The sequence below is a fragment of the Megalobrama amblycephala genome, linkage group LG3, assembly GCF_018812025.1.
Source record: "Megalobrama amblycephala isolate DHTTF-2021 linkage group LG3, ASM1881202v1, whole genome shotgun sequence".
Lineage (NCBI taxonomy): Eukaryota > Metazoa > Chordata > Actinopteri > Cypriniformes > Xenocyprididae > Megalobrama > Megalobrama amblycephala.
This window is the reverse complement of record NC_063046.1, coordinates 18,967,351-18,993,829: the sequence shown is the minus strand read 5'-3', so window position 1 is coordinate 18,993,829 and position 26,479 is coordinate 18,967,351. Positions and strand designations below refer to the sequence as shown.

Sequence of the window (26,479 nt, the reverse complement as noted above, 5' to 3'; positions counted from 1 at the left end):
TGGATCTGTGCACAGCTGAATCATCAGACTAGGTAAGCAAGCAAGAACAATAGTAAAAAATGATCCATGATAACATGATATTTTTAGTGATATTTGTAAATTGTCTTTCTAAATGTTTCATTAGCATGTTGCTAATGTACTGTTAAATGTGGTTAAAGTTACCATCGTTTCTTACTGTATTCACGGAGACAAGACTGTCGTTATTTTCATTTTTTAAACACTTGCAGTCTGTATAATTCATAAACACATCTTCATTCTTTATAAATCTCTCCAATAGTGTGTAATGTTAGCTTTAGCCACGGAGCACCATCAAACTCATTCAGAATCAATGTAAACATCAAAATAAATACCATACTTACGCGATTAGACATGCTGCATGATGAACACTTTGTAAAGATCCGTTTTGAGGGTTATATTAGCTGTGTGAACTTTGTTTATGCTGTTTAAGGCAAGCGCGAGCTCTGGGGGCGGGGAGCGCGAGCATTTAAAGGGGCCGCAGCCTGAATTTCTAATGATGCCCCAAAATAGGCAGTTAAAAAAAATCTATGGGGTATTTTGAGCTGAAACTTCACAGACACATTCAGGGGACACCTTAGACTTATATTACATCTTTTAAAAAGACGTTCTACGGCACCTTTAAATATTTCAACACAAATGCATGAAAAAAAAAAACTTGACATGTTAACATCACCCATTAATATGTATTCAAAAGGAACCTGAGCTCAGTAAATGAAAGAACCAGGCAGCAGATGCGGGAAACTCGGGGGCTGGTAGACTCTCTGGTCGGATACATCGAAAACTCCCTCCAGGAGGGGAAAGTGGACGACAAGGTCAGACCTGAGAATCAACATTCAAACGTTGTGCTTGCTAATATGCTAGCCTTGAGCCGGTGCGATAGAGTGGCATTTACAAAGTGAAAAGCATTCTAGATCCATTTTCAGATGGAAATTAGAAAACTATTCTTATTAAATCAGTATTAATTCAGGAACATCTGTTGCTATAATCTACAACATCATTTCCAAAACCGTTTGAAATCCTAATTCTATACTTCTGTGCCTCCAGGGTGTAGAAAACTGTGTATGTGTCCTGCGCAACCTGTCGTACCAGCTGTACTCTGAGATCCCTGCTTCAGTTCAGATGCGTCTGGAAGGACCCACTCGAGCACAGGACACGCGGCACAATGACCCCATCAGCTGCTTCACACCACAGAGCAAGAAAGCAAAAGATGTCAGTCACTCATCCATATATATGCAATATTATTGTCCTTTCTCTCCTACACAAATTATATTTAATATTGTTCATATATTATTTTTCCCAAACTTAATCAGATATTTCCTGAACTTATTTGCAGACTTGTTTCAAAATAGGATATTCTTTGTATATACAGTATAGTGATAATAATACATACGCTATTGTTTGGGGTCAGTAAGATTTTTTTTGTTTGTTTTTTAAAGAAGTCTCCTATGCTTACCAAGGCTCCATTTATTTGATCAGAAATGCTGTAAAATATTAATATTGTTTTTAAAATTTTTTTAAAGGGTTAGTTCACTCCGAAATGAAAATTATGTCATTAATTACTCACCCTCATGTCGTTCCAAACCCATAAGACCTTCGTTCATCTTCGGAACACAAAATTGATATTTTTTGAGCTCTGACTCCTCCATAGACAGCAATTTAACCACCACTGCCAAGGCCCAGAAAGGTACAAAAGACATCGTTACAACAGTCCATGTGACTGCAGTGGTTAAAGCTTAATTTTATGAAGCAACAAGAATACTTTTTGTGCTTAAAAACAAAACAAAAACAACTATTCAACTATTCAACAATCTCTTCTCTTCCATGTCACTCTTCTGTGCAGTTGACATTATTGAACGCAGACTCAGTATGCATCACACACATGCGTCGTGCTCCTTACGTGAACAGCATCGGCCAATACTGAGCCGGCATTCGGACATAAACACAGAAGCCTGTACTGTGCTTACTGCGTAGGAGACTGACAGGGAAGAGAAGAGAAAAAGCTCTCCGATTTCATCAAAAATATCTTAATTTGTGTTCCGAAGATGAACGGAGGTCTTACGGGTGTGGAACGACATGAGGGTGAGTGATTAATGACAGAAATTTCATTTTTGGTTGAACTAACCCTTTAATATTTTTAAAAAAATATATAATTTATTCATGTGAATTTTCAGCATCATTACTCCAGTCCAGTCACATGAACATCCTGTTATTCTGATTAGGTTAAACATTTCTAGATTCTTTGATTAATAGAAAGTTCAAAAGAACAGCATTTATTTGAAATAGAAATGTTTTTAACATTATTAATGTCTTTAATAATGTTAATGTTTCTTCAAAGGCCAATTCTTGCTAGTGTAAGAATAGGACTTTGAACAAAAAAAAAGTTTTTTTTACACTGGTCCCCCAATGTTTATGGCGCTTATAGGCCTGTTACTTTAAACCTAATGTGAGAAAGCATAATTTCTTTAAAGTTCAGCTGTAACCCAACTGATATGATAAGAAATCATTTTTTCAGGCACACTAAATGACCTATTTATATTGGACCTCACCCACCAGCTCTCATAGCACTACTGTTGTAATACAGCCTACATGCGGTTTCATTATTATCTACATACTGTCACAAGTTGTTGATCAGTTTAATGTGTCCTTGATGAATTTGAATGATCGTGCTGCTTAAGATTTTTGTGGAAACCACGATCCATTTTTTCAGGATTAGAAAGTTCAGAAGTATTTTTTTTGTATCAATGTAAAAGTCTTTACTCTCTCTTTTGATCAATTTAATGCATCCTTACTGAACAAAAGTATTAATGTCTTTCAAAAAGAAAAAAAAAAATCTTACTTACCCCAAACTTTTGAACATTAGTGTAATTATGTGCTCTCAGCAGCGTACTGAAAGAGTAATTATAGATCATCTAGTTAACTTCCTGCTGTTTGTCTTTAATGAGTTTATAATGTGTCCCTTTAGAGGAATCAAGAGCTGTCCACCTTCTCTGAAGTGGCAAGAGTCCCTAAGGGAGCAGAATGGCTGTGGCACCCTCAGATAGTCGGTCTGTACAACCGCATCCTGCAGAGCTGCGAGACAAGCACAGCGACACGTGAGGCAACAGCGGGAGCCCTGCAGAACATCACAGCGGGCGACAGCAGGGTGAGATACCAGATCTGACACGGCACTGACTTAATCATATTTATTTACTCTTTATTTCTTTTATTTATCACTTTTAGTGCTGTTTGTAAAGTTCAGTGTTTTCTTCACCTCTCCTACTTATTCCATCTGTATGTTCTCCCTTCTTTGTTTTTCCATTGCTTTAATTTCTCAGTTATGTCTCTTTGTGTTTTATCTGGCTGGATGTCTAACTAATTGCTGTCTTTCTCTTTTGTTTTCCTTCACTCACCATTTTCCTTTTTTCTCTCTTAGTGGGCCTCTGTGTTGAGTCGTGTGGCGCTGGAGCAGGAGCGGATGTTGCCGGTGATTCTTGACCTGTTGCGAAGCCCTACGGACGCTGAGCTCCGTTCTCTCACGGGTCTGCTGAGGAACCTTTCCCGACACTGCAAAAACAAAGCTGATATGGGTTAGTGAATCTCTTTCTGCCCCAGCTCTCTGTCTTTAATTACATTTTATTGTGTAAAACACCCCAGCCAAGATTTCAACATTCTGGCAAAGAAAATGTCGAGATCAGTAAAAAGCTACATAAAGTTATTGCGCAAGCTGATAACTATAAAAAACACTCTTCACACTGCCCAGTGTTCTCTTTTCCCCCTTAGACGAATTTCTTACACATTTTTACTCCCACACATTCTTTTCAGTTCCCATCAGACTCATACTTGTATCATTCCCAATATCCGCTGTACTGCCGCCCATTCATCCCCACCCTGACCTCAGCTCTCTGTTTCACTATAATCCACCCACGCTGGGCCACAGGGCGCCTCCTTCATCAAACTACACATATATCATTCACTTTTTTTGTTTGTGTAATTCCAGTTAAATTTGTTTTTGCTTCTTATTCATAGCTACCAAAGTGGTGAATATTCTGGTGAACAAACTCCCCAGTGATGGGTATCAGAAAGAACCTTCTAGTGACGTGGTGGTCAACATCTGTGGGGTTCTCAACAATCTGGTTACAGGAAGCTCTCTTGCTGCAAGAGATATCACTTACTTTGATGGACTACCCAAACTGGTCAGCATTAAGACATCTCATGACAACAGGTAAAACAGTTGCAATGCTACTAAAGCTTTATTCTTTAATATTGGAAATGTTTCAGAGATGAAAACTAAAAACATTATAATTTCTGAATCCTGGTTTTGACACTGAACTGAAAAACTGAAAGTTTCTGCTCTCTAATGATATAATCATTGATATGTCTCTACATCAAACCTCAAAAAATATAATAATTTAAATGGTGGCTGTCATAAACATTTGATCAAAAATGACCTCTAAAGATTCCAAAAAATTTCCTGATTTTTATTTATTTATTTTTAAACATTCACTAACATTCAAAATAAATTAATATTTTTTGCATTAAATTGATCAAATGTGACAGTGAATACGTTTGTTACAAAAGATTTCTATTTCAAATAAGTGGTTTTTGAACTTTCTATTTATCAAAGAATCCCGAAAAAATGTATCACAGTTTCCACAAAAATACTAAGCAACATTGATAATAAGAAATTCTTCTTGAGCACCAATAATAAAATACATTTTAAAATAGAAAAATTATATTTTATTATTTTTTTAAATTTTAATAATATTTCATACTAATACAGTTTTGCTAATTAATGCAGTATTGGTGAACATAAGAGACTTCTTTCAGAAAAATTAAATTGTACCAACCACTTTTAAATATTTTTAATAGTGTGCATTATTTAAGAGCTTGTCACAAATGTAAATGCTTTAGTTTGTATGCTACATTTGGGTTATTCTCAGGAATATTGATATAATAGACTTGATAATGGGAAATAAAAGAAATTCTTTCATAGATTTACTGTAACTGTTTAATTTGTAATAGAAAACACATTTGAAATAAAATAGAATTATCTTTAGGGTTATCTTTTAGGATTAAGCTTAAGGTTAGTAATGTTAAAACTAATCACATATTCAGGATTGGGGTGGCTAGTGTAAGAATTGGCCTTTGAAAAAAACAAAAAGTTTCTTTCATGGTGGTCCCCCAATGTTTATGGTGCTTACAGACCTGTTACTTTAAACCTAATGTGAGAAAGCATAATTTCTTTAAAGTTAAGCTGTAACCCAACTGATATAAGAATTTTTTTTTTCAGGCACTCTAAATGACCCATTTATATTGAAACTCACTCACCAGTTCTCATAGCACTACTGTTGTAATATAGCCTACATGCTGTTTCATTATTTAGCTGTTTAATCAAGAGCACAATGTCCCAGCATTGCTTCTCATGTTGCTCCCTTCTTATTCTGTCTTAGTCCTGGGAAGCTGAAAGCAGCTAGGGCCGCCTCTACGGTTCTGTCCAACATGTTTCAGTACAGCAAACTTCACAAAGACTACAAACAGGTGAGTCTCAGTATAAAACCCAGCTAAAAGCTCAAATGAATGTGTTACTGTTCAGAGTTGCCAGTAGTAGGCGTGTGACAAAAGGCCTGTTCTCTGTAATCTGATATGAAAATGGATACCTTACTGTATACAGACTTTGCACTGATGTATATTGTGTGCATTTGCTTACCAAGTATCAGCCTGCTTGGCCAATGGTCAGCTATTTTATTATGTCAAGTCAATAAATATGGGCGGTTAGAGTGTATGAATGGCTCCTTAAGTATACTGTAAAGATGTCCAATTGCCCATTACTTTGCTCTCCAATGTGATATCAGCCATGTTAGTCAGTTATATAACTGAACTAGAAAAATATTTACCCACAACCTGTTACTTATTACCAGACTTGACTTTAATTAAAGCAAACATATTGTATTTTATGTTTTTACTGTTAAAATGAGTTTTCTTTTCTCATACCTTAAATTATATTGCTTTATATTTACAACAAAAATGAATTTACTCAGTAAGGATGGCAAGCACACTACCAAAAACTTCTGACAAAAGCAACAATTTAACACTCGAGCTGAAGGCCATATTGGTCAGGTTATTGTTTCTCTAGCATCACACAAGATACATTTGAACTGATTTTGAACTCACTGAAAGGATTTTTCCCCAAAGTGGTTCTATTGTATTAAATAGTTAAAGCCTAATGGTCAATTATACAGGAAGAGACCATCTGACTTACACTGATCAGGCATAACATTATGACCACCTTCCTAATATTGTGTTGGTCCCCCTTTCGCTGCCAAAACAGCCCTGACCCGTCAAGACCTCTGAAGGTGTGCTGTGGTATCTGGCTCCAAGATGTTAGCAGCAGATCCTTCAAGTCCTGTAAGTTGCGAGGTGGGGCCTCCATGGATTGGACTTGTTTGTTCAGCACATCCCACAGATGCTCGATTGGATTGAGATCTGGGGAATTTGGAGGCCAAGTCCACACCTCAAACTTGTTGTGCTCCTCAAACCATTCCTGAACCATTTTTGCTTTGTGGCAGGACACATTATTCTGCTAAAAGAGGCCACAGCCACCAGGGAATACCGTTTCCTTGAAATGGTGTACATGGTCTGCAACAATGCTTAGGTAGGTGATACGTGTCAAAGTAACATCCACATGGACAGAAGGACCACATGGATAGAAGTTTCCCAGCAGAACATTGCCCAAAGCATCACACTGCCTCCGCCGGCTTGCCTTCTTCCCATAGTGCATCCTGGTGCCATGTGTTCCCCAGGAAAGCCCTGTCCCTGTCGCCGGTTCACCTCTGTTTCCTCCTTGGACCACTTTTGATAGATACTGACCACTGCAGACAGGGAACACCTCACAAGAGCTGCAGTTTTGGAGATGCTCTGACCCAGTTGTCTAGCCATCACAATTTGGCCCTTGTCAGACTCACTCAAATCCTTACACGTGCCCATTTTTCCTGCTTATCAACTTTGAGGACAAAATGTTCACTTGCTGCCTAATATATCCCACCCACTAACAGGTGCCGTGATGAAGAGATAAACAGTGTTATTCACTTCACCTGTCAGTGGTCATAACGTTATGCCTGATCGGTGTATGTGACTGACCAATCATACATTCTTGTAAATGTACAGCATGATATACAAATCCAAAATGATTATAACAATAATAAACAAATAAATAATAATAAAAAAATATATATAATATAAAAATAATGTACAGAAAAAAATTAAAAGTTTTCATTTGTGATCTGAATACAAGTAAAGTGAGATGTTCGCTCATAGATATCAAGTAGTGTCTAAACTAAACGTTTGAATGCCAAGTACCTCACAAAATGTGCAATCCAGTGATTTATTCTTCTTCAGAAGTGCTCATTGTTACAAGTTTCAAAAGAGGACATTTTTCAGCAGCTCTTGCCATTTTTATGTGCATCACATACTGTGGGCGGTCCATGGACTAACAGTTTGAGGCTGAGACTAGTTAAAGTCTGTTGTGTCTGTGGTGTTCAGAATGGCGTTGGTCAGATCAGTGGTCCATGTGGAATGTGACTGGAATGCAGGAAGTTCCTTTTTGATCAAAGTTTGGGCCAACTTCTTGCCTTTCCATCATCTAGATGCAATATACCAGTATATTTCTTCATTACTACCTTTTATATTCAGACTATTATATACTACTAATTTAGAATGATCTTTTTCTGTTTTCAATTTTACAGAAAGGGTTCACAAGACGAGATTTCACTGATGCGACCATCTAATCCGTGTCCATGACTCAAGGCTAAACTCAGTGGACAAGATTGCATTTGACATCGATGGGATTTTATACGTCTACCACCAAAGGGAATGCGACCAGCCTGCTTCTCTCAAACACACACATATTGTGACCAGTAGCGAAGAGAGTGAATTCTAATGTTTTTACTATAGAATACATTTTAGTTAACAGCACCCTTAAAGTATTACAACACGCCAGAGATGTAGAGGAATGCTTGTGGAGCGCTTAGTCTAACAGACAGGCTGATAAGCATGTGTTTGTCATGGTTAAATTAATGATATACTGTAAGCCAGAAGCCTGTTTGAGAGAAGCCATTAACATCCATTAGTTCCATTACAGTACATACTGCAGCAACAAGTCAAAGACTAATTCTTTTCATCAGACCTGCTTCTTTTACATAGATTTGAAGTTTAAGCTTGTCTAGCCTCTCCGTCTTATCATAAACATTCATACATATATTATTTTTTTATTTTGCACGCATATATTCACAGTTCATAGGCTGAAATCATGACCTTTACAGAAAGAGAGACTGAAGTGGACTGTGAACTAAAATGTTGTAGTTGTTTATAACTAAAGAAACAGATTTGCTGGTTTTGCAATAAATATTTGAGATTTTTGCTTTTCATGTAACATTTCTGCAGGCTTTTGTAGTTGTTACAGCTATAATAGCCTTGGATTTTGAGTGCAAATGAGCTTACAAATAACATTGCACCTCAAATAAACTTTTGAAACTAAGTATCGTGTAAAAGCCTTATTCTAAAAGCACAAATATTACACACCTATTGTCTTTAGAAACAGATAGAAATGCATATTTGAACATTTTTATTATAAGTACAAGTAATTTCCAGAGGATATATTCAAAGAATTTGTGTGCCATTTCTAAAGATTAAACTAAAACACCAATAATTTCGATATATCTTGGAAAAAAGTTTTTTTTTTTTTTTTTTCATGTTTGATGTGCAGTCAGCACCCAAATTTAACACATGAACTAAATGGCTTTGAGTGATTTGTGTGATTTCATGTACTTCATCTCCTTCCCTCTCTCCCTCTAATCCATTTATGCATCAGAGCATATTCATATAACTTTTATGCTGTTTATTAAAATGCTTCTGATGGTAATTCTGAATAAAGAGGTTCATGAAAGTTGAAAAGTACACACTTTACAGAAAAGGAACTGACACAAAAAGTCTTGTGCATACATGCTCAGCTCTTGTTCTTTTTTGGTAGGTTTCTTGAGGCTAATGACTGATAGGTTAGAATGTGTTATGGGTCAGTGTACAATTGTTGTGGCCTTTAGTTGAGTACATGGGAATATTCTGAGCAACCACTGACCAAAAACAGCTCTCTCTCTTCAATATAGAGAATTGTAAAATGCTGACAAAGCACTTTGGCCTGACTGGATGAAGAGAGGTAGATAAACAGAGTGCAATGTTAGTTTTTACAAATCTCCTGCCCAGAGAAATTGTTCTGTTTACTCTCTAAACAATAAAAAAAAGAAAGAAAAAAAGTAGAAGTAAAATCCAACACAGTTTATCCACAAGAGAAAAATGGTAATTAAAAAGGAAGATTAAGAGTTTTAATGTTACCAAATTACAAAGTCACTCCACATTTTATGCATATCTGGTTTGCGTGGTATGAGCCAAGTATGTTTGGCTGAATGGAAAAGCCCAAAGCAGCCACAGAAATATGCACACATGAAACTACTCAGTTCCCCGTATGTGGCCCAGCAACACTTAGAGGAAGCAGTACAAGACTAAGAAAATATGTGAATGCACACACTCTCTGACACAAGATTCACAGCTGCCTGATCTCAAAGTTCAACATTTCTGTTAATCTTCAAGGAATATTATTAGAAGAAAAATAAAAAGGGTGGATAAAAGGCACCAAAAGGCTGAAAATGACTTCAGCAGATGTTTCCCCCCAATTCCAACAAACAAGGAAAGAGCAAAACATTTCTTCACATTGTATTTATATATAAAAAATAATATTATTAAAATAAATATTAGCTTATGAATAACCCAATGATTGCAACACAATAGAACGTTTTCAACATGAGGGCAGGGGCCCATTGGCAGGCCTCAACAAATTTCCGACTTAAAATGATTCAATTGTATATTAAAAAAAAAAAAAAAAAAATGCTTAAAGTGCCCCTATTATGGCATTTGAAATGTTCCTATTTTGTTTTGGGAGTCCCCAACAACAAGATTACAAGCAAGCAAGGTCAAAAAATACTTTTATTGTCTTATAATATGCATTTATTTTTACCTTATTTGCTCAACGACTCCCAAACGATTCGCTCAATGATTCATTTTTCCAAACCCCTCATTTGCGTGATGCTAATCTGCAGTGATTGGTCTGATGACCTATTCAGTTGTATACAGGAGTACAGTATACAGTGCTTGCAGCACTTACATTGTATTATAATAATGATTTTGCTCCGCTCTGTTCTAAAAATAAACACAAGGAAATAAGTTTTGTGTTTATGTTAGCGAAACTAGCCCAAAGCTCACTGCGCGGTGGTAAACACAAAACATTCATTGTATATGCATTAGCTCAACGCAGAAACGTATTGATAAAGCATCGTCAACGTATTGTTCTATTCTTTATCATAACTCCAAGTAATAACAAAGACAAACGTTTGACACATTTCTAGACAATTGCGAGCGAACACATATTGCCGTCAGGCTGGTTAAGTCTGAGACCTACCAGCTGTCTAGAATGTACACAACACACAAAACTAAATAAGTATGTGCATGCTATGGAGACCATAACAGCAACAATTACTAATCATACTTACAGGACAGGTTGTGATTCGGCGGAGAAAGAAGCTGGTCCAAATAAACTGGGTACTGACCCATCCTTCATTGAACGCATTTAGGTTGAAGTTTTCCCTGGTGTCTGCGCGCGCAATACGTGGGCGGGCGATATGCTAATGTTTCGTTTTGACGTCACAACGAAACGGCTTGGGATTCATTTTACAAACGACTCGTTTAATTGACTCAGAGTCGACTCTTACTTTTAAGAGACAATTACTTTATATATGGTGCAATTTCAGATTTAAAACTTTGCAGGATGTTTTCATTCACTTAGAGCTATGTTACACACTACATGAAAGGTAATTTTCAAAAATCCACAATAGGGGAACTTTAAAAGACAAGATCTAATCTGAAATCGTTCAACCCGCCCTGCTTCTTTCTTGAATCAAAAAGTCATGGTTAATTAAATTGAACACTTAAGGTTTTGTTTAATAAAATTAACCAGCATTTTCAAAATTACAGCAGAAATACCAGAGTAAATATCTTTGCCAGTATGGGGGGGCCTTTGAATAATTGTTGAACAATGGGGGGCTTCAAGTCAAAAAGTTTGAGAACCACTGGATTAAAGTAACCTAGTATAACTTACCACACTTTAAGCAACTGACAGAATAAGACAAAATGCATGGTCCAAAAGTAACTATGGAATCTCTGTGGAACACAAGTATTCATTGTTGGTCTGAAGCTACTCAGCAGTGTAAACATGCATTTTTACTGACATCTTGTGGATGACAAAAGGGTTGACAGTTTTATTTCAACCACACTTTCAACATTTATTTCACCATATTCATTCCTGGAATACAATGATTTTAAAACAACAGTATCAAAAATACAATATCAAAATATATGTACCAAGAAAGACAGTTGTTTAGAAAAGCCATGGACAGCATAGTAAAGAGTATAACACACACTGGCATAATTCCTTTGTCTTCACATTTAAGTAAAAATCCTCATGAAACTAGGTTTTTAACAGTAAAGCCAAATATAGCTTTCTTTACTTTAAGAGTAAACATTAAAAAAACAGTTACATTGATAAAAACTTCTAGGGAACATACATCGTCACAGAATGTTTTTTGGCAACAAATTTAATGGATTTTTTTTTTTTAGGCTTATTGGACATTCTTTTAGAAGCACACACTAAATAAAATCATAGACATCAGCTGTCTGATTTGACATTCTCCCATTCTCCCAAAAAAAAAAAAAAAAAAAAAAAAAGTCAAATCGTCTTTCATTGCTCAGAAATATAATTCATTTATGATGCAACCACAAATATGTATGGTGTATTCCTCTGAAGCAGAACATATTTGACTCATCTTGAGGGAAAACTGTAAACTGCAAAGAGAGCAAAGCTCCAGTAAGATTCTGAAGGCTCTGGAAGTAGTGAAGCGAAGAGATCCGTCCCATGTACTGATTCAAGTGAGATAATGATCTCAGTCAAATACAGAAATCTTGCTTGTGTCAAGTCTTATTTGCACACAGAAGTCAGAACGTTTTCAAAACCTTCATCGTTCACACCTCAGTAGATCTGCTGTCATATATTGCATTTGCTGTCCTGTTAGAAAATCAACATCAATAAATAAGCATCACAGAGAGGCTTGTAATTATGCTCCTAAATATTTTAATATAAATCTACATCATGAATACAAAGCAGCGAGAAGTTATATGTCTGATGCATAAAAATACTTACTCAAGTTCTTTTTTCAGTCTTCTCAGTTTGTCATTGAGCCTGGAATTCTTCACTCTGATGGGACTGTCAGGTATAAACCAGGCAGCAATAAATTTGCACATCACCACCACATGCTGAGCGGAGGAAAAAAAAACAAAATATCTCAGACAATATTTAATAACTTAAAATAGAATACAAAACAGAAATAGCTCTGACATTTGTACCTCAAACAGAATAACAAAGGCAAAGCGGAGTGCCAGAATGAGCCAAAACTGAGAGGTGAGACTCTGGTCTTCATCACTGCGGTAGTCTTTGTAACTGTACGACACATAATACACATTCAATGCAATGACACGGTATCACATGAAACATTTCCTCATCAGCCCATACAGTATGAAACAGCCAGTCAAATTCATCCGTTTTATATTTAGATGTAGTAGTAAAAAGTTGTCACACCTGCATTGAGTAACATTATATCCACTGTCTGTGATCAGTTCCTTGAAGTCACGTCTCACTGCCTCATTGGACATGAACGCTGTTGCCAGTGTGTTGTTGATATACCCTGTCATACAGCTATCAGACAAAATTAATGTCCATCATGTATGCTTAAAAAAAAATACAGTTTTTGTATATGACACTTTTTACCAATAGAGATAACGGTGGACAAAAACAGCTTATTTGGTCTGATGGCTTGTGGCTCAGATACTCACTCCAGGTTTGTACTATTGCTGACAGCACAAGGTCCATAATGGTATCGATACACCAGACGGGGTATGAAGTCAGAGGAAATCCCAATCACTAGTCCATTAGCAATGACAGCCATCACACCAACAGCTTCTAATATTCTAGTCCACACACCTGCCACCAGAGAACACACGGCACATTATGCAATGGTTTACGCCATGATGATAACTGACACATTACAACTACACAAATACATGTGCAAAACAGCAAATACAGTAGATATTCACCAATGTCATTTGTCTTTTTGGGCACTAGGCGGCGCTCAAGGCTGACCATCTTGATGGCATCCAGTCTGATCTCAAAAATGTTATTGATGAGAGCCAATAAAGGAGCCAGAGGAAACGCAGCCACAAAGATGGTGGTAAAACTGAACTGAAGAACTAATGACACAGGAAAGAACATGTGTTAGTGGACAATATTTTAGCACATTAGCCACACTTATTTTATTTGCACTAAACATCACTCCAACAAATGTCAAAATATATAAAATGCATCTTTACAATCCAAATATGATATTACAATTTAAAACTTGATCTAAAATTAGTTTGTGCTGAAGACAGGTAACAGAGAAAGATACAAACCCATTTCCAAAAACTCATTAAACAAGGTGAAAGCATTAACATCACTCAGGTCATAGTTTTCCAGCCAATTACGAAGGTTGCAGAGGTCACATGGGTAGATGTTACTCCCCTCCTCTCGACATGCCTTCCGGTAACAGTTACCACACTTTCTGCGAATCGTCTTAGCTTTTGTGCGCCTAAAACACAGCTTTAACCAACTGCAGAGAAATGACAGAGCCAGAGATGGAAAGTGAGAGAGCAGTCCAATAAGAGCGAACAGCAAAAGAAGATCTTATTTAGACAACACTTACGGCACTGTGAACTCAAATATGTTGTTGATTGTTTGTTTGAGCACCAGAATAACAGCCATCTGGATGAAGAGATCTGTAAGGCAGCCGCTTGGATGACACTAAACCAGAGAGAAAAATGACTGTTAACAATTATTTTTTTACAATTAGATTTGAAGAATTGATTCAGCTTTGGATAATAGCATCTGCCAAATGCACACATGTAAATATGCATTTGTAAATATAAATGTACAATGATTCCTACATGAATCATACCTCTTCTAGTCTCCATTCCCCTAAAATTCGTACATAGTTTCCTGGATAGCCATTGATCCTAAGCACAGCATAAAGAGACAGTTTGAATAGACCGTTTTTAGAGTAAATAACTAGATAAGCACACACACGTACACAATTACCTTCCCAGAAAGAACGCCACATAAAATAGTGATGAGAAGAGAGTAAAGAATTGAAATGTGAACATCTTCACTGTGAAACGCTTCTCTGTGGCTGCAAAGGAGCGGGGCTTCTCTACAAAAACAAAACAAAAAAACAGACAGACATTTTAAGTACTTTGCCTATTTACTGATGTAATGAATTTCATGCAATTATTATTATTATTATTTACATGTATTACCCACCAAACTCACACAGTTTGAAGGCCACAAATTTGTTGACCTGAAAAGAATTATATTAATTAGAAAGGTGCTATGTTTTTTTTTAACAAGCAGATGTTTTATGCCAGTTAGACAGTGTATCTGTCAGTTCTTACCCGAGTCATAACCTGAATAGTAATGTAGTGTAGCACTGCTCCAGACAACATGGCTATTGTGGTGGCATGATCACGCAGAAACTCAAACTCTTTTTGGGACAGCAATATTGCAGTTAAAACACGGCAGATGACCAGAGCATGGGTCAGACCGATGATCACCAACAGCTGAGCACAATGAAGGAGATATAGTTGTATTATATAATATGTTTATAAGTGTAGATCCTTTTAAACAATTACTTTTGAAGTAATAATAATGTTAATGCACATCCAGTATACAATGCCTATAGAAAATCATCATATCCCTTTAAAATAGTTACTTTATTTGTCATACAGTTTGAAATAAACAACAACAAAAGGTGACAGCTCTAAAAAATAATAACAAACTAATAATAATAATAGTAATAATAATAAAATAAACTTAAACTGAAAAACTAAAATAAGGTTGGAAAAGTCATCAGTCCCCTGATTTAATACTTTGCAGAGCCACCTTTTGCTTTCATTATAGCCATTAATCTTTTTGGATATGTGTGTACTAGCTTTGCACACCTAGATTGGGGAGTATTTGCCCATTCTTTCTTACAGAATTGCTCAAGTTGAGACAAATTCCGTGGTGAAAGCCAGGGCTCTGACTTGGCCACTCAAGGACATTCACCTTCCTTTCCTTAAAGCCCAATGAAGTGCCTTGGAACACAGCATTATTCAATGTGTTGACGTAATTTCAATGGAAACAGGAAGACAGGGCAGGGCATATTGAACAGCTCCTCCAATTTTTTAATTTAGCCAATAGAGTTTTGTTTATATTATGTTTTATTATGTGTATATATATATATATATACACACATATGTATATTATATATATATATATATATATATATATGTGTGTGTGTGTGTGTGTGTGTATATTTATATGTATATATACAGTGCTGCTTGAAAGTTTGTGAACACCTTGCAGAATCTGTGAAAATGTGTTTCAGTGCTGCTTGAAAGTTTGTGAACACCTTGGAGAATCTGTGAAAATGTGTTTCTCACCACTAATGTGACCAACAGAAGCACCACGATGCTGCGAAGGTAAGAATGTCTGAACTCTTTAGGCTTACACTGAGGGTTATTTACAATCTCCAAAATCAATTCTTCCTGTGGACAAACAGACATTCGGCTCCATCAGAAGATGCATATTAAATATGCCAAAAGTAATGATAAGAAAAACGTAATGAGTCTACCTCCTCCTCGCACCAGTCATACACTTTCCACTTTGACACATACAGAGCTCGATGTCTCTTCCACACCTCCAAGAACAGGGTTGCTAGTCAAAAAACACTAACTTAGCATTTGTCATATGGCATAGAAGTATGTACTTTGCTTAAGCTGAAAGGCAAAAACTTACCCCAAATCGCCATGAACATGGAAAAAACAACAGTCCCTTCATTGTCAAATAGTTGGCTCACCTGTAAGCATTTACTGTTAATACAACTAGTCAAGATGGCACAGAGAAGCACAGGCAGAAAATATAGTGGCATTCAGTCCTCATTTATTTTGAATATACACTACCACTCAAAAGTCTGGGGTCAGTAAGATATATATATATATATATATATATATATATATATATATATATATATATATATATATATATATTTATTTATTTATTTATTTATTTTAAGAAATTAATACTTTCATTCAGCAAGGATGCACTACATTGATCAAAAGTAAAAGGAAATACATTTATAATGTTAAAGAACATTTAATTTATTTGAAATGCTGTTATTTTCATTTTCAACTTTCTATTTTTTCATCAAAAAATACTGAAAAAATGCATCACGATTTTCACAGAAACATTAAGCAGCACAACTGTTTTCAAAATATAAGAAATGTTTCTTGAGCATCAGCATATTAGAATGATTTCTGAAGGAATATGTGACACTAAAGACTGAAACTGCAGCTTAACCATCACAGGATTAAATTACATTTTAAATTAAAGCTGCAAGCAGTGATGAAAGGGCCCTCACAACCGTGCCACCGCCACCCCGTGGTTTAGGAAAACAGAGCACAGTGGGCAATATTTAATTAAGTACATAAATATAGGAGGACTATGTCAGTCATTTGTATTTGCCACACTTCCTGCTATCAGCTGGTGGTGCTATGACTATAACTGAATATTGTCATGTAGATCTCTTCAGGCCAGGGCACTTATCAAACATGTGAAGTTTTGGGCAGATTGGATATTGCATGCTTGAGTTACAACAACTTCCTGTTTCGTGGCATTAACCGCATACATTAGCACTTAGCTAAGTGTTGCATGATTTAACATGTTTCTAAGATGTACTTCATGGCATATGTAAATCGGTTTCTGCGAGTGAATTACAGTGAAAGCTTGCCACTAACTGAATATTTGCATGTAGATATCTTGCATGACTCTTATCAAACATTTTCTTCTTATCAAAAAGTTTGGGGCAGGTATGGACATTATATGTCTGACTTACAACAGCTTTGTCAGGCTGCCACAGAGACGCCCTTCAACAAAAACTCAAGATCTTGACAATTTAACATCACTAAGGCCTTAAAGGATTAGTTGACTTTCAAATGAAAATTTCCTGATAATTTACTCACCCCCATGTCATCCAAGATGTTCATGTCCTTCTTTCTTCAATCGAAAATAAATGATGGAAAACATTCCTATTCAAATTAAGGAATGAACGCGGCGCCAGTTCCGTTTTTTCCATAAGTTGAATAGGGAAGATGTAGGACATAGAGCGTAAGGTTTTTGAAGAATACGAAAGGCGGTCTGGCATTTTTGAGGCATTCATTTGTGTTTATAAAGCATATCAATTTTTATTGTTGTTTTAGAAATTGACCGATCATTTCACTAGATAAGACCCTTATTCCCCGTCTGTTATCGTTTAAAGCCCTTTGAAGCTGAAATGAAACTGTAATTTTGACCTTCAACCCTTTAGGGTCTATTGAAGTCCACTATAAGGAAATTAATCCTGGAATGTTTTCATCAAAAACCTTAATTTCTTTTCGACTGAAGAAAGGACATGGACATCTTGGATGACATGGGGGTGAGTAAATTATCAGGAAATTTTAATTTGAAAGTGAACTAATCCTTTAAGATTAGACTGACCATATATGATGTCGATCTGGTTAAAACTATATGGCGAGTTAATCACAGTGTAAAACATGCTATTTCCTGTTGACCGCAGGTGGCGCTTTGACTGTAACTGAATATTGCCATGTAGATGTCTTCAGGTCACTACTCTAATAAAACATGTGAAGTATGGGGCAGATCTGACATTGTATGCCCGAGTTACAACAACTTCCTGTTTCATTCAGTGAAAATTCAAGATCTTCGCAATTTTACGTTGCAAAGACCTTTAGATTTGACTGACCAAATATTATGTTGATCTGATAAAATCTCTAGAAGGAGTTTGTTAAAGTACAATATCTGGAAATGGCAAAAATTGCAAAAAACATTTTTGCAGAGCAAATTCAAAGTATCTCACTTCCTGTTGAGTTTTCAGATTTTGCTCCCATGGACTTTTTTGTAGGTATTGGGCTGTTACATCCATCTACCGAATTTCATACTTGTATGTGAAACGTAGCTCAAAGGGCGCTTAATTGAAATTTTGTAGGTGGCGCTATTGAGCCATTTTGCCACACCTAATTCAGAAACCCATATCAGATGTAAATTTTCACCACTTCTGACATGTGTGTAAAGTTTCATGAGCATGTTTAGGCCTTCAAAAATGTGATTCATTTCGGAGAATAAGAATACTTGACTGAGCAATTACAATAGGGTCCTCACACCAGCGGTGCTCACGCCCTAAATATTTTTAAAAATGTTATATTAAATTGTATTAATAGTATTAAATGTATTAATTCACAATATTACTATTTTTGCTGTATTTTGTGATCAAATAAATATTGGTCAGCATAAGAGACATCTTTCAAAAACATTTAAAAATCTTACCAACCCCAAACTTTTGAACAGTTGTATATCATTAACAACAATTAATGGTGTTGAAAAATGCTCAATTATAATAAAACAGTAACATGTTTATTCACTGACCTTGGCATATGTACAGGTGTCAGACAGGTTCCACGCCTTGCATCTTATGTCACATCTTGGACACATGATGGTGTTGGAATCACAGACTTCATGACTATAAGAACACAATAACCAGACCACAACTTAAGACATAATTAAGTGTAAATTAAAATCAGATTAGTCTGTCTGCATCTGATCAGTCATCTGTCTCTACACCTCAAAACTCACGTGAATTTGCTTGCTCTAAGTATACTCACATGAGTGGACTGGTATTGAAGAACGCAAGGCCGTACAAGAACACGACAATACCAATAACAGCAGCAGGAACGAGCATCCGTGTGTAACAGCCCAGCCACAGGTAATACAGTGCCACTTTCTCCCCAAAATAGTCCCTAAAAATTACATATGTGAACATACAGTGTAAAAAAAAAAAAAAAAGGAAAAGAGAAGAAGAAAAAACAGTAGAACTTACTTGACATCAGTGACAGGCTGTTTAAAAAGCTTAAATACTGAAAGCCAGCTTGCCCACTTCTTCCTTAGTTTTTTCTGCTCTTGTTTCTGAAGAGACAAGTCAACAATGTTTAACATGACCTTTTAGAAAGAAAAAGCTTAGATATATTTCATGATTTCCTTGGCTACAGTCTATGTAAATATACTTTAACAAATAAGAGCTTTTACCTCGTGCAGACAGAAGATGGACTCAAAAGCACCTTGACTCAGCAGCTCTTTCAGGCCCTCTTACAGAATAAAATAGTGGATAGAGACATTGATAATATTACACAGGCTCAGTCCTGGTCCCTTTTAATATTTCTTTAAAAAAAATGAACATGAATGGGTATCTATATTATTTACTTCTGAGCCATTTTAATACATGCATAGGCAAATTTAAACACTTTTAGATTCAATGCAGTTTCAAATTACATACATTTTATGTATAGCTTTTTGTAGACAGAGTGTTCGAAAGGCTTAAAGATGAAAATGTTACAACAGACTCAAGTTACACTACTGTTAAAAATTTGGGGGAAAGTAAGATATTTGAAAGAAATTAATACTTTTATTCAGAGAGAATGCACTAAATTGATCAAAAGTGCCAGTAAAGACATTTATAATGCTAAAAAATTCTATTTCAAATAAATGCTGTTCTTTTAAAATGTATTTAGGCCTATCAAAGAAACCTGAAAACACTGTATTAAAAATATTTTTTCAGCGCTGATTATAATAAGAAATGTTTCTTCAGCACCAATCAGCATATAAGAATGATTTCTGAAGGATCATGTGACACTGAGAAGACTGGATTAATGATGCTGAAAATTCAGCTTTGCCATAACAGGGATATATGACATTTTGACATTTTAAAATATAATATAACATAAAACAGTCATTTTAAATGGTAATAATATTTCACAAAAGTACTGCTTTTAATGTGTTAAGGATTAGTTCACTTTCAAAGAAAAATTACCCCCAGTTTTACTCAACCTCATGAAATCCTAGGTATGAATTTTTTCTTTCTGATGAACACAATCGGAATTATATTAATAAATATCCTGACACATCCAAGCTTTATAATGGCAGTGAACGGGACCAACAAGTATAAAGCTGAAGAAAGTGCATCCATCCATTATAAACGTACTCCACACGGCTCCAGGGGGTTAATAAAGGCCTTCTGAAGTGAAAGCGATGCATTTGTGTAAGAAAAATATCCATATTTAACAAGATATAAGGTAAAATATCTAGCTTCCACCAGACCGCCTTCCGTATTCAACTTAGGGAGGAAGCGCAACTGACACAGTGTTGAATATGGAAGGCGTAGGATGTAGCATTAAGCATTTTGAACTGCTGGAGGCATTTTACTTTCTTCCTAAGTAGAATACGGAAGGCGGTTTGGCAGAATAGATATTTTACTTTCATAACATCTTAAATATGGATATTTTTCTTACACAAACGCATCGCTTTACTTCAGATGGCCTTTATTACCCACAACCACAAGGGTGAGTAAAGATTGGGGTAATATTCATTTTAATGTGAACTAATCCTTTAAATAAATTCAGCCTTCAGACCCCAAACTTTTGAACAGTTGGATAGGTTTTTAGTCACGACAACAATGAGAAAAAATGATGAAGTGAAAGTGAATAGGAAAGACAGAGAGTGGGAGGTCTGCAAGAGAAAAAGTGTACCTCCTGATCCTATAAACGTATTGTTCAAGACAAAGTGGACAATCCTGATTCTATGAAACAAAGGAAAAGAAACTCATTACAAAAGCTATGAAAGGAACATCTCATGCAGCAGGTTTTATTTTTAAGTAGGGATGCGCCGATACTGATACCAGTATTGGCCGATACCAAGCTCATGTAGCCTACTTGTACTCGTACTCGTAAAAATACCCCCCATACCAAAGACTGATACCTCACGTGACGTAACTGACAGAATTTTCTGTGCACAGAGACACCGGCGGCGGCAGCAGAAACAATGTCAGCCTCAGAGGTGTGGAAATACTTCAGAATTAAAGGTGCTAAAGAGGATGTTTTGTTTTATACATTTTTGCAATATTACTTGAAACTGTCTTTACTAACTGATAAAAGATTTATTAGGTGCACTGAAAGGAATATTAATATACATCATCTGGGCACGAGGTAGGGCCTTAAAAACATCAGCCAATCGTTTACGCGATCATCGCGTAAACGATTGGCCCTCTGGCTTGTCAATCACTGCCGTGACGATCCTTGTGAGAGACGTGCGCGGCTGCGCGCTCCAGTAACTTTCCACACTCCACAGGCACCGCATGCAATGTTTTTGTCAGGAGACAGGAATAACAACTGCAGATTATGAGTTACCTGCGGTGAGTCCGACATAATGAATCCACTAACACGACACAGCGAATGCCGGTGGTAAACACTCGTGTTCCAATACTCGTGCATGAGTTTTGGGAGGCGTTCCCTCGAAATGAGCTGTGAAGGAGGGGGGTTGTTCTTACGCATGCGCTCATTTCAAAAACTCAGTAACAGTCTTTGGTTTCTCAGTCGACGAAAAGATCCTCTTTAGCACCTTTAATGATGACGACCCACACATTGCGAACTGCATGCTTTCAATCACAATTCTTTATCGATTAGTGAAGGCGGGATAAGCGGAATTGCACTGAATGACAGCGCTCTCTCTCTCTCTCTTTCTTGCACACGATCAGTTCTCCTTGCGCCTGAATGGTCAAATGCACACATAGTTGTCAAAATGTCCATCGTGTGGAGTATCTCACATAAATAGAGTCGGTTATGGCTTAAGTGAACATAAACGTGGGTGAAAACAGGATATGTGTCAGTATCCATGGATTCCGTAGACTAATTAAAAATTTGTCATTAATGTTAATAAAACAACAAAAGTAGTATAGTATTAACATAGTATTTGTTGTATTGTTTGTAAATTTCTTTTCATATAAAAACAATTATATATATTGGTAATTATGCCCTTTGAAGGTTATTGGACACTGTGAAATTTTTGTTCTTTAAGTCTGTGACAAGCACATAAAAATGTTTTACTTTTTTCATTAGATTAATAATAAAGAAGCTGTCCTACATTCATTAGTCTCACTGTGTTGTGCTTGGAAAACTGCAACATCACCAAAAAAGACAGAGAGAGAGAAATTAATAAATGTATAGGCATCGGCATTGGTATCAGCGAGTACCAGGAAAAAAAAATATCGGTACTCGTACTCTGTTCTTAAAAATGGTATCTGTGCATCCCTAGTTTTAAGCAGTGTGAAGATGCTTTCTGTGACCTTTACCTGGTGCAGAATGACACAGATGATTCGCACTTTTGCTCCCCACTCCAGTTACAGGCATCGGACACCTTTAGCAAGTATTTGTACTTTGCAAATATCTCCTCAGGTGCACAGATACCGAAGAACACCTTTTCAGCATGTTCAATTCTCTGTTCAACAGTAATGAGAGCCTTGAGTAAGACAGAATGTAACTGAAAGACACAATACTAATGTGTGTGACGGTGACAACATACAGTCACTTTAAAGTTCTTCTGTTTCAGTTCGCTGATAAAAGCATCCTGTTTCTTGAAGATTTGATCCTCCATGTCCTCCACTTTTTCAGCCACCAGGACATAGTCACATAATCGAGGAAGGTACGAGTTACGCTGAATGAAACAAATGCAGAAATGACCAAAAAAGAAGGAAACTGCTTGCACACATACCATTTTTTGTGGTTTGGTTGGTTGAGTGTTTGTGTCTGTCCCTTTTTTTTTTCCAGAAGCTTAGGTCATGCTGGGCAAGAAGTGATGTGAATGTGACATTATGACCATAGTGTGGTAAGAACCACACCATCATCATGCGCTTTGCATGTGTAGTTAGCAGTTATCATAACTGAACATGTGCTTGTGTAGAAATATGACTGTGGTATTGAATCCAATTGATCAACAAATGCATAAAAAGACACGTGTCGTTCCTTTTCCTACCTGTGCTGGAAGTAAGGTCTCATTTGTATTGTCCAGCTCGTACATAGCCACATCTTCCTACAATACATAGAAATAACAGAGAACTATAAATAGGTAAAAAAGGTTTATTGGGCAATGCACAAAAATTTGATTTCACCGTATATGTAAACTCCATCTGTCAGAATCAGGATTCTACATCTACTGCCACTGTCATTCATGTATTGAGGACATCACAAAATGTATCTATGTACTTACAATAAATCAACCCAGTATCACCCTTTAAATGACACAGTACAAAATGTGATGCCAAACCTTATCACAATTCAAACACAAATTTCTAACCTGTCCTAATGCACTCAAAAAAATAACTTGTTGGTCTAACTTAATTCAATTATGACACCTATTTCCACACAGTTGAACTGATTTATTTGAACTTAAGATAGGTTAATTGTACTGATGAGTAAAATTCATGGTAATTGAATGAGATCACACCAGTTTCATTTGACATATTCTGTGAATGTTTCCTGAACATAATTCATTCTTGTTGATCCAACCAGTGCTAATGCAATTCAGACTGGTGCCCTTGTGCAGTGTTGCTCAAGTTTTCTGCACTTTTAAGGAAATGGAAAGACCTGTTAGTGTTTAAGTGTTTAATGTTTAGTTATTTTGAACATTTAAAAGAGTTTGTAGCGTATATATATAAAAAAAATTTTGTTACCATCATGGTGAAGATGTGCGCTTGTGCTTAGGTTGTGAATAGCTGTTGTACACAGACATACATGTTTCATGACCATTGAGAGGGATAAAGCTGATGACCATATGTAGACTGTGTAAATTATGTGCTGGCCCTCAAACTAATTTATTTATATTTCTATAAAAACTAAACTAAAATATCACTTTTCATATGCTAAGTAACATTTATAGCATGCAAGTAATGATCAGGTAAAGAACTTCTCATCACTGGCTTTAGCACAGTTAAAGCTTGTTGAGAACAACATAGATTTATTTCATGCAGCCACCCATAGCCTAACCACAAGGTCTACACTTCAGCATAATGGTAACCTCAAAAAAAATCGACATAACAAACTCTTTTAAATGTCAAATATAACTGAACATCAAACTTTAAAAGGTATTTCCCTTTACTAAAAACACATTAAACAGCACTTAAGTTCATAATTTACTGTCCTGATCTTTCCCTACGCAAAGCATGCTGGGAACTAGAAATCCACTGCCCAGTTTCAATCAATGCAACATAAATGATTCATGTCGTCCCAACACAAATGGTTTAGGTTAACCTAACATTTTGCAAATTTAATTTCATTTAACATAATACAATTGAGTGCAAATGCCAATTAAGTAAAAAACTAAAGATTTGTGTTGGTTCAGCTTATTTTATTTAAATAAACTGAACAAGCAGCTAGAATCATTTTTTTGAGTGTGCAAGCCATACAGCGACAACTATCTTACTAGTAATAATTAAAGGGATAGTTCACCTAAAAATGAAAATTCCTCCATCATTTACTCACCCTCAAGTTGTTCCAAACCTGTATGATTTTTTTTATGAAACACAAAAGAAGTGTTCAGCAGACGAAAGAAATTCATACAGGATTGGAACAACTTGAGGGTGAGTAAATGATGACAGAATTTACATTTTTGGATGAACTATCCCTTTAATAACTAACCTGCTTTATATAAAGCAAAATGACCAAATACAGCAGGATCCAAATGTCTTTTTTAAGTTTTTCACTTGTATTGTTATGTCGATAGTATGTTGTAGTATGCTAATATGTTGTAGTTGATTGTAGTAGATATACGTTTACATTATTATGCCAATCTTTTAAAGACGTAAAACATAAAATAAGAATTTGTATGATAAATTCTGGTGGCATTTAAAAGCTTTCTTTCCCTTTTATTTTCCTACGTCCTTGTTTCACTTTGACAGTAGCTACTCTTTCTGGTATGATGGCAGGTCAAGGCATGCCTTTGGGTGACATTTTATAGAACTACAATTGTTTGCCGAGTGTGTGTTTGTGAGTGTCAGAAAGACAGAGGAATCACTAAGAACATGGATTGTGATTCCTCACCTCTGCCTCAATCATTAACTGAAGCCACAGTCATTAAAATGTGTTCTTGCTCTAGTCTATGACATTTAAAGAAGCAGCACAGTCTCATGACAAATAACCAGTTTAACCACAACAGAACCATTATTCATTCAGTTTTTGCGTACATTTACGTAATGTGAACACATACCTGATCATTTTACTCTACCAAAACAGATTCATCAATAATGAGTCTAAAAAAATCTAATCCCTAATAAAGCTTTTGTATTAATCAAGTTTAAGGACATCACAAGCAAATTACTGAGTTGTCTAAGTAAAACATGAGCTGTACATCAACATTTATGTTTACGTTCACAGCAAAGTCTCCCTTCTGAAACATACACCTGAAAGATCTCAGCAACAAGATGTTCAGGTCAGGTAAGTGTTCCTCAGAATAGTTCGTCCTTTTCTGAGGACATAAATCCCTCCTAAATAATGCAGTTGAAACAACTATAATACACAAATTTTAATAATACAAATGAGACAGTTATTTACATCCCAAGACAAAGTCAAAAAATAAAATAGAAATAAAATAAAAATTTTAAACGTTACTGTTACTGTAATTTGCCTCTCTTTATGTGTAACAAGGATATCTTGTTAGATCAATATTAGTAGTGAATGCCAGTGATGTTTATGACAGGGTGAGTGTAACACAGAAACTACTCCACTGTACTAAATATTATATATACGGTATAAACTGCACATTTAAAATTACTAAACAGCCTTAAAATAGTCTTTTCTCCACGTGAGCTATGTCTCACATTATTACAAATGTCTCACATTGACAAGTTAAATGAATAAACACCTCAAAATCAATCAGACAGGCACTGACCTATGCACCTGCGAAACCTGGAAGACACACACACACACACATACACACCAACACACACATTGTACCTCTCGATCAGTGAAGAACATCGTCATATCAAAGTTTTCAAAGCAGTTCAGTTCAGTTCAGTTCAGGCAGACCGTCGTCAGTCTCTCTTCTTATACTCACATAGCCGAAGACCAGCTTTAACTAATGAGAGAAATTCTCTGACTAAAGACCGAACGAAAGCAATGTAGCCTACACTTCCGCATTGCCCATCTCATATTTGAGACATCTGCGAGCTCGACGGTATGATCTTGACTTGTGCATTTACAGGTGAGAGCACAGACGTCATCTGAAGGGCGGTCCCGAGATTTCTTTACTGTCAATAAACAGACATCAATACTGATAGCTTGAGATCGAAACTCAGTGCCAACAGTTTAAGCTCTGAATGGTCCCTGG

The 26,479-nt window shown here is 36.1% G+C and overlaps 2 protein-coding genes and 1 long non-coding RNA gene across 5 annotated transcripts in view; 1 reads left to right on the top strand and 2 right to left on the bottom strand.

Annotated features, from left to right (window-relative positions):
• pkp3b (plakophilin 3b) overlaps positions 1 to 8,530 on the top strand; it is a 32,784-nt gene extending 24,254 nt beyond the window's left edge. For both annotated transcript variants that reach the window (XM_048184445.1, XM_048184444.1), the window contains 7 exons: positions 713 to 830; positions 1,063 to 1,227; positions 2,981 to 3,160; positions 3,431 to 3,584; positions 4,024 to 4,219; positions 5,448 to 5,535; positions 7,740 to 8,530. In XM_048184445.1, coding sequence (XP_048040402.1) covers positions 713 to 830; positions 1,063 to 1,227; positions 2,981 to 3,160; positions 3,431 to 3,584; positions 4,024 to 4,219; positions 5,448 to 5,535; positions 7,740 to 7,781 — 943 coding nt within the window. In that variant the 3' untranslated portion in view covers positions 7,782 to 8,530. The remainder of the gene's footprint in view (positions 1 to 712; positions 831 to 1,062; positions 1,228 to 2,980; positions 3,161 to 3,430; positions 3,585 to 4,023; positions 4,220 to 5,447; positions 5,536 to 7,739) is intronic.
• LOC125264767 overlaps positions 1 to 10,910 on the bottom strand; it is a 30,760-nt gene extending 19,850 nt beyond the window's left edge. Inside the window, exons 1-5 of one of the 2 annotated variants that reach the window (XR_007184118.1) lie at positions 10,593 to 10,910; positions 3,408 to 3,561; positions 3,001 to 3,130; positions 2,859 to 2,904; positions 1,105 to 1,196 (exon numbers count right to left, since the gene is read on the bottom strand). This is a non-coding gene — a long non-coding RNA (uncharacterized LOC125264767). The remainder of the gene's footprint in view (positions 1 to 1,104; positions 1,197 to 2,858; positions 2,905 to 3,000; positions 3,131 to 3,407; positions 3,562 to 10,592) is intronic. The other variant, XR_007184117.1, reaches the window with a different exon arrangement.
• Positions 10,911 to 11,780: 870 nt separating this feature from the next.
• On the bottom strand, positions 11,781 to 26,404 carry ano9b (anoctamin 9b). Its single transcript, XM_048184435.1, has 24 exons — positions 26,107 to 26,404; positions 23,132 to 23,188; positions 22,682 to 22,813; positions 22,452 to 22,597; positions 20,854 to 20,903; positions 19,358 to 19,416; positions 19,152 to 19,237; positions 18,937 to 19,071; positions 18,701 to 18,794; positions 16,019 to 16,079; positions 15,855 to 15,937; positions 15,664 to 15,768; positions 14,635 to 14,799; positions 14,504 to 14,540; positions 14,282 to 14,393; positions 14,142 to 14,199; positions 13,890 to 13,987; positions 13,600 to 13,796; positions 13,246 to 13,398; positions 12,985 to 13,132; positions 12,731 to 12,847; positions 12,499 to 12,592; positions 12,296 to 12,408; positions 11,781 to 12,160 (listed from the first exon to the last, which is right to left on the bottom strand). The coding sequence occupies exons 1-24, from the start codon at positions 26,131 to 26,133 to the stop codon at positions 12,118 to 12,120; spliced, it is 2,370 nt and encodes a 789-aa protein (XP_048040392.1). The 5' UTR covers positions 26,134 to 26,404; the 3' UTR covers positions 11,781 to 12,117.
• Between the last annotated feature and the right edge of the window lie 75 nt (positions 26,405 to 26,479).

Bases quoted from the DNA above. Each gene is read 5' to 3' on its own strand.
- ano9b (XM_048184435.1), bottom strand. From the start codon at position 26,133: ATGACGATGTTCTTCACTGATCGAGAG. The intron at 13,797-13,889 runs GTAAGTGTTGTC...ATTTCTCTGCAG, and splicing joins ATATTTGAGTTCACAGTGCC to TTGGTTAAAGCTGTGTTTTA. The intron at 12,593-12,730 runs GTGTGACAACTT...TGTGTCGTACAG, and splicing joins TATAATGTTACTCAATGCAG to TTACAAAGACTACCGCAGTG.